The sequence below is a fragment of the Leptopilina heterotoma genome, unplaced genomic scaffold (assembly GCF_015476425.1).
Source record: "Leptopilina heterotoma isolate Lh14 unplaced genomic scaffold, ASM1547642v1 Lhet_97, whole genome shotgun sequence".
Classification (NCBI taxonomy): domain Eukaryota; kingdom Metazoa; phylum Arthropoda; class Insecta; order Hymenoptera; family Figitidae; genus Leptopilina; species Leptopilina heterotoma.
The window spans coordinates 57816-66112 of record NW_025111203.1 but is presented as its reverse complement, the minus strand read 5'-3'; the positions used below and the strand labels follow the sequence as shown (position 1 = coordinate 66112).

The 8297-nt window shown below is 26.6% G+C and overlaps 1 protein-coding gene across 2 annotated transcripts; it reads right to left on the bottom strand.

The window, feature by feature from the left end:
* Nucleotides 1–313: 313 nt before the first annotated feature.
* LOC122512285 (SNAPIN protein homolog) lies at nucleotides 314–5397 on the bottom strand. Of its 2 annotated transcripts, XM_043628034.1 has the most exons (3): nucleotides 5147–5397; nucleotides 2770–3091; nucleotides 1145–1283 (listed from the first exon to the last, which is right to left on the bottom strand). In XM_043628034.1, exons 1-2 carry the CDS (start codon nucleotides 5296–5298, stop codon nucleotides 2818–2820), a joined length of 426 nt encoding a protein of 141 aa, XP_043483969.1. In that variant the 5' UTR covers nucleotides 5299–5397; the 3' UTR covers nucleotides 1145–1283; nucleotides 2770–2817. The 2 variants fall into 2 exon arrangements, with proteins under 2 accessions (XP_043483968.1, XP_043483969.1); XM_043628033.1 differs by lacking the exon at nucleotides 5147–5397 and having other exon boundaries at nucleotides 314–1283; nucleotides 2770–2908.
* Nucleotides 5398–8297: the final 2900 nt, after the last annotated feature.

Genomic DNA, 8297 nt, shown 5'->3' with positions numbered 1-8297 from the left:
TAAATGTTTGCGCAGAATTTCATTAAAATTTTTTTAAGTAATTGAATTCTTTAGAAAAATTTTATAAAAATAGTAAATGTTGAAAATCATTGAATTGAGGAAAATTTTTGAAAATAATTGAAATTTTTTTTGAGAATTTTATAATTAAATGTTTTAAAATAGGTAATTAAATTGATTCGAAGAATTTTATGAAAATTGTTAAAAATAATTGAATTCTTGCAACGAATTTTATAAAAATTTTCAAAAATAATTGAATTCTTACGAAGAACTTTATTAAATTTTTTTTAAATAATTGAATTTTAGCGAAGAATTTTATAAAAATCATTTTAAATAATTGATTTTTTTCGAAAAATTTTATGAAAATTGTGTTTGCAATAACTTTTAGAAAACAACAATTTTCCAGGATTCTGATCAAAATTCCCTGACTTTTCCAGGTTGACCAGGTTTTTCAGGTTGCGCGGCAACCCTGTATTTTCAATTAATAGCCATTTTTTAAATTTCTTACCATTAAAATTTTCTAATAATTCTAATGAAGATTTTTTTATAATTAAAACTTTTCAATATATATTTATATACAAAAACGAGTATTTACATTTTTTGTAACATATTTTACACTTTTAAATACATTATTGGTCATGATGCCTGACGAATTTTAATACATATAAATGCTCACCCCTAATTTTTCTTTCAGCGATCATCGAGCCAATCATATTGAACTGTTTAAAATATTCCATAATATATTCTGGATTATTTTCTTTAATTATCAGTAAATAGAAGATTCCATTCTCTGACAATAAATTCGGAATGTGTGGAAATATTCGTTTCATTACTTGTCTACCTTCGAGTCCGCCGGCCCAGGTTTTAGAAATTAATTTTTCGTCAAAGACTTCAAGCGCTTCGGTGACAACGTACGGCGGATTGAAGACTATTAAATCAAAATACTTCAAAGGAAGGAAATTTGTTGCTAAATCCATTTGAATAACTTCGACTTTCGTTGAATTTGTGACACTGGTTTTTTTCGTGACTTTACAAGCGTTCGGATTTATGTCGGTGGCTAAAAAATACGATGGAAATCGTGAGCCAAGAGCCATGGCAAGTGCAGTAATGACCACTCCAGATCCGCTTCCAATTTCCAAACCAATTCCTGGCATTCTAGCGTCTATAGATTGCAAATCACTTTCCAGTGCATCTATAAGGAGAAACGAGTCTTCCGAAGGTTCGTAAACAGTTTCTCTATCCTCGTCTGATAGTTTTACAATAGGAGTCTCCATTTCCAAGGATTTCTGATTTTAAAAATTGATAAATATTAAATGAAGTCAATTGACGAAAGTTCGAATTTACGAGAAATTTTCATCATCATTAATTAACACATTATTGGAAGTCAAAACATGATGTGAATTTGGTTAGAAGAATAATTTTGACCGACCCCAACGTTTTTTATTTAATTTTTTTTTAATTTTTAGCGACTAAATGAAGCAAAAACTCTATTTTCACTCAAAAAATACGCCATTTTGTGTCTGTATCTTGGGAAAAAATAAAAAAATAAACAAAACAAAAACGTTGGGGTCAGGCAAAATTATTCTTCTAACCAAATTCACTTCATTTTTGAACTTCCGATAATGTGTTAACCCCTTCAGTGTGTAGCTAAAATATAACAAAATATGGTCCCAAAATGTGTAAGACCTTCTTGTGAATAAATTTTCATGACACTAGGTACTAAGAGGTTTTTGGGGTCGCTGATTACGATTCCGGTGTTAGTTTTCAAAAATTCAAAATGGCGAATCCAATATGGCGGACACGATTTTGAAAAATTCATTGGATTCGCTTAAAATTCGTTACTCGTGGGTTTTCGTGGTCGCTGATTACGAATCTGACATTCCTTTTTTTAAAATTCAAAAAGGCGGATCCAAAATAGCGGTCAAGATTTTGAAAAATTTATTGGATACGCTTAAAATTCGTTATTCGGGGGTTTTTGGGGTCGCTGATTACGAATCTGTTATTAGTTTTTCAAAGTTTAAATGGTAAGAATTTTTAAAAGAATTTATCCACTTTTGAAATTTTTCAAAATCTTTGGCGGCCATTTTGTATAAAAAATTATTTATTTTGAAAATATTATTTCAGAATTGTGATTAGCGACCCCAAAAACTCCCGAGTAAGAATTTTTAAAAGAATGTATCCACTTTTAAAATTTTTTAAAATTTTTAGCGGCCATTTTGGATGAAAAATTATGTATTTTAAAAATATGACTGCAGAATCGTGATCAGCAACCCCAAATCCCTCAAGTAACAATTTTTAAAAGAATTTATCCACTTTTAAAATTTTTAAAATTTTGGCGGCCATTTTGGATGAAAAATTTTGTATTTTAAAAATATGACTTCAGAATCGTGATCAGCGACCCCAAAAACCCCCGAGTAAGAATTTTTGCGAATATACGTTAAGATGTTTTCTTGTTTGGGCCATGACGTGTATACACGTCATCCACTGTTTGGGCCAGTTTTTTTCATGACGTGTATACACGTCATCCACAGTCAAGGGGTTAATTAATGATGATGTTCACCTCAAATCAGGTCTTTTTTAGGAAATCGTTTTCAAAAATGCTACGTCAGTGGCGTAAATCTTAATATTTTTAAACAAAAGTTATACAAATCCCTCGTCAAAATTCGTACAATTTCTGAAGAATTTATATAAAGTTGAAAGCATTATCTTGTACAAAGTAATCAATGATTATTTATTTACAAAGAAGATTTTTTTTATAATTAAAAAACAAACCTTCGTTTTACCGTTGAGTACTAACAGACTTTTCAGATTCTGTGTTCTTTACAAAGTTGGAGTTGCTTCAGTTTTAAAAGAGGAACTACTATCAAGTGAAGCTCGTTTCTTGGCAGATTCTTTATCAATAGCCTGGTGAATTTTATTTAAACGTTCCTGAGTCGTTTGCAAAATGTTACTCACTATTGTCACTTTCTGTTTTGCATTAACAAGTTTTTTAACATACGAATCAAGTTCCAGTGGTTGTTGAAGACACTCGGCTACTTTCAGTAATTCTTCATTCAGTGAGTCAATTTGTTGCTTCAATTCAATCTGACTTATTCTAAAAAAGATTATTATTTGGATACACGGAAAAAATAGTCGCAGAAATTTTCAGCGACTAATCGAAGACTCTCGGATATGAACGAATCTTTTATAGACTTTTAGAAATGTTCTACGATTTTAGCAGAAATTCTCCAAAAAAAGTCGAGGACTTTCTAGAAACCTAGTAGCGGAAAACAGTCTTGGAATTATTCTAACACTTCGTAGAAGGTTTCGTCGACGAGTCGCGGAAAATGGTGCGCACAAAAGTTGCGCGCGTTAAAACCAATAAACAATGTTTTTTTAACATTTTTTTAAACAATTTATGACAATTGATTGTCAAGATTATTATTATTTTTATTATTCAATGTGTCGATATTAATATATACATTAAAAAATTCTAAATAATTTCCGCGACTGTCAATTAAAAATTAGAACGCTGTAGAGTAAATTCAGGTTTGTAATTTTCCGCGACTGTGGCGGAATCGGTTACATGCGCGTGGAGTCTTCATTTTCTTCGACAGTCGCGGAAAGTTTCTTCAAATGTAGTCTATTTCTTCAAAAACTGTGAATATGATTTTTAAAACACTTTCCACTAAATCCGAGAGTCTTTAACAAAGTCGAGGAAAATTTCCGCGACTTATTTTTTCCGTGTAAGTTGAATATAATATTATTTTTTATTCATTGCAGATATTTTGTAAAAGCTAAAATACTATAATTATTATTATTCGAATTCATTAAATAAATAAGTAAATAAAAATTGTTCGATATTTTTGTTCAATTCAAAATTTATGTTTATTGTAGCTACTTATTATTGAAAATAAATTCGTATTCAATTTTTTATTAAAAATTCAATTTCTTGTTTAAACGACATGAGGAATTCAATTATTTTCAAAAATAATAACATTCTTCGTAAGAATTCAATTATTTTTATATAAATAGTAAAACTTTTTGCAAAAATTCAATTATTTTTAAACAAAATTTTAAAAACATTCCACGAACGAATGCAATTATTTACTAAAATTTTAATAAATCCTTAAAAACAATTTAATTATTTTTTTAAAAAGTAAAATCTTTGCAAAAATTTAATTATTTTCAAAAAAAATTCATGAAAGAATCCAATTCTTCTTTTCAATTTTCAACAATATCTTTCGAAAAAATTCAAATATTTTATAAAATTTTAATAAATCCTTCGAAGCAATCGAATTATTTGTATAAATTGTATTCATTACAAGAATTACAAAAAATTTAATAAAATTTCATGAAGGAATTCAATTATTTTCTAAAATTTTAATAAAATTCAATAGTTATTAAATGTTAAATTTCAATTATTGACAAATACGATTATTTTAAAAATTTGAAAGAAATTGTTCATAAAATTCAATTATTTAAAAAATTTTAAATAAAACTATTAATTATTTTAAAAAAATTTATGAAATTCTTCAAAAAGAATTTAATTATTTTCCTTAATAATAAAATTCTTCGAAGTAATTTTACTATTTATAAAAATAATTGAATTGTTTCGAAGGACTTGTTATATAATTTTAGAAAATAATTGAATTCTTTTGGAAATTTTTAAAGTGAAAGAAAAAAAATTGAATTCTTTCGTGAAATTTTATTAAAATTTTCTTGAAAATAATTGAATTTTTGCGAAAAAGTTTACTATTTATTAAAACAATTGAATTCTTGCGATGAATTAAAATTTTTGAAGATATAAACAATAATAATTAATTATATACTTAATAAATGAATTTTTTTTAATTCTGATTATGAAATTATTCACAAATTTGTATTAGAAAATAAAAAATTGTATAATTTGCATAATATCAATAATAATAATAATAAATTGAATATCTGGTAACATTTGTTAGTATTTTATAATAAAAAATAAACTTTAAGAAATATTACTTTACTTTTTGTTGCAATTTATGAAAAACACTCTGTTTTAAAAACAATAATAATTTTTAACTTTGTAATTTATAACTTTAGAAAAAATAAATTCTAAAAGAAACTTGTTTTATAAAAGCAGACAGTGTAAAACTTAAACTTAAATAATGTTTTTTCTATTATTTATCACCTTGTTGCTCGAATCCTTTCATCAAGTTGATCGACAGTTGGTTTCAAAAGACTCATAAGACCTTCAGTCAGAGCATCTCTAGTAGGATTGTCACAAAAATCTTCGGTTTTATCGTCTAAAGACGTATTATCACTTGCTGTATCCAAGTCCATTTTTTTAAACAAAATCTATTTGCAAAACTATAGAAAACTAACCTTTAAAATCAACAATAAATTATTTCCACAGTTCATCTAGCAGACGATTCTTCTACTTTATCGACGTAAAACAAGTTTATATAATTAGTTCGTGTTTTTGCCGTTCACTTCAAAACTGCAGTTTTTAGTTACCATAGTAGAACAACGGCAGATTTCCCCAAACGGCGTTTGACCCAATATGCTATAGTTTGTGCTGTTTTCGATGATGAAATTCTTTTTATCAAAGTCTGGTAAAATGTATAGTTGAAAATACTTACTTTAGAGGTGTCTAGATGGTACAGCAAGTATGTTTATTATGTGTACAAAACGTGTGACAACCGGTGTGATTTAAAAAATATTTCCTTTAACATTTAAAGTGTATGTAAAATATAGAAATTATTTTTGGATGTCAGACGTGAATCATGTTAAAGGTAAGGTACGTTACATCCCTTTTTCATTATAGTGTAAAGAGCGTTAAACGTAGAAAAGAAAAAGAATAAAAGTTATCAATTTTTTTCCTAAAAGCTAATAAAATTATGAAAAAAATGACACCTGATATTGATTTTGCATGCTTTTCTTAATTTTTCAATTTCTCCGAAGCTAATTAAGATTTTTTAACGTTCTTGGACTCATTTTAATAGTTATTTAATACGAAGTGTCTATTTTGCTCGTCACAAAAATATAGTGACGGGCGAAATAAGAAGAATAGTTTATTTCTCCCGTCTGAAGAATATACGCAGAAAAAAACGGGCGAAATAAGAAAAATAGTTTATTTCGCCCGTTGGAAAAGAAAAATATGCAAAATGTGCGATTCCATGGGAGATTTTAGTTTTTTCGGAGTAAGTAAACCAATTGCACTGAAATTTTGGAATTTAAATCTACACATATTTCCACCAAATATTACGTCAAAATATTCAGTAGTTTTTGAGATGTCAAAATTTTGGAAAAATTTTGAAATCGTTATATCTTCTTTCCATCTTAACCAAATCACTTAATGTTTTTTGGAGAAAATTCAGCATAAAAAAATGAAAAAGTTTTTTATATTATGTTTATACAAAATTTTTATATACAAAAAAGTTATTAAATAATAATTGAATAACTTTCGAATATCTTAACGGAATTGAATGAAATAAACACTAAAATAATCTTACCTTTGATTTCTTTAAGATTCCGAAAAAAATACCTAGCAAACGAGATTGTCTTCATATAATATTTTAAATATTTTTGTTCACTTATGAGCGTAAACATTAGAAGTTTCTGATACTTTACGTGCAAATTTAGGTGCAATTGGTTTACTTACTCCGAAAAAACTAAAATCTCCCATGGAATCGCACATTTATAAAAAACTGTCGAAATAAAAAAACTAGATTGATTTGCCCGTCAGAGAAATTATAACACGATTTATATAGAATAATGGATAAATTAGGAGAACTAAATTATTTCGTCGCGTATATAAATAATTAATCATAACCTCCAATTCATAAAATTTACAAAGCTGCGGGAATTAAATCGGAAATTTTTTAAAAATTAACTTTTCTAAGTAAAGTAAATTTCAAATGAAAGTCGCGGTAATATCTTTCACTTATATTTTAAAAATAATTACAAACTTATGATAAATAACAATTAATAAAAATAGGGGAAATATTTTTTCGATTATAAGTATTCTTTAACGAGCCAAATAATCAATTAATTTTTAAAGATATAATTATTATGACAAAACTGAAAACTAATTAGAGTTAAATTTTTAATTTATATTATTTTGAAACTTTAAAAGATGTATACAAAAAAGTTTAACAAATTTCGATACTAATTACAAATTTGACATCAAATTTTCTAAATTCCAAGTAGCGAATCAACAGATAGCAATTAATCATTTTAAAACTTTACCAAATTCACCCCAAAAACTACTGAACTATTCGACATGGAGAGCTGAAATTTTGCATGCTGGTGTATTTTTACTCGAATATTACAGGAAAAATATAGAGAACTTGATATGTAATGATGGCCATATCGTTGTCAAGGAAAAACTAAAAAATTTTTGAAAAAAAATTGTTTTTCAGTAACTTCTACATTATTTGACCTAATGAACTGAAAATTGGTATACTAGTGTATTATTACAGTCTGACGACAAAAAATTTATTTAAGAAACTTTTTTAAAAAGATAAAAAATTTTCTTTTAATTTTTGTTTCCAAAAAAAAAATTTTTCAAAAATTTTTTTTTAGTTAAAACACGTGGCATTAAATATTTTAAGGAAGAGTGAAATTTTAAGAGAATAAATGAGAGATTGTTTTCTCCCTTTAATTTCTTATCTAAAAATAAAAAAATTGGATAAGTGCGAGTTTTACTCGCACTGCAATGGCGGGTTCCGTACACAAATATTAAAACATTACTTGCAACATTTATCGGTAATTGGTAGAATTAAAATAAACAATTAAAAAAACATTAAAATCATTTGATAGAAAAAATAATTAAAGAAAAAATTAAAGTGTTGTATATCTAATAATGTAAACAATAATAAGTAGAGGAACAAAATTTTCAAAATTAGTTTCTCTACTTATTATTGTTTACGATATCAGGAAAAGGTTCATTTTCGAATTTGTACGTTTTTGCTTTATATTTTTAATGAGCATGCTCTTGTCTCTTTTTCTGAATGTATATTCTTAATATTTAAATAGTGATTGAAAATATTCCTTATCGTTTTGTGCTCATTACTGGACAGTGACGATTCGTAAACTGAAGACGGAGAAATAATACAGATTTGCTAGAAAGCTCTAAACAAAATTGATAAAAGGTAATAATTAAGTTTTTACTATATTTTTAACTGTCAAAATATTCAAATTTTTAAGAAATATTTAAAATATTTTTTACCCTATTATTAATAATGAAAAGAGGCTGTGCACATAATACGTCAAGCAATCTTTGGCGATATAAACCCCCCCATGCCACTCTCTGTTATGCACATTAACTCCATTTTTCC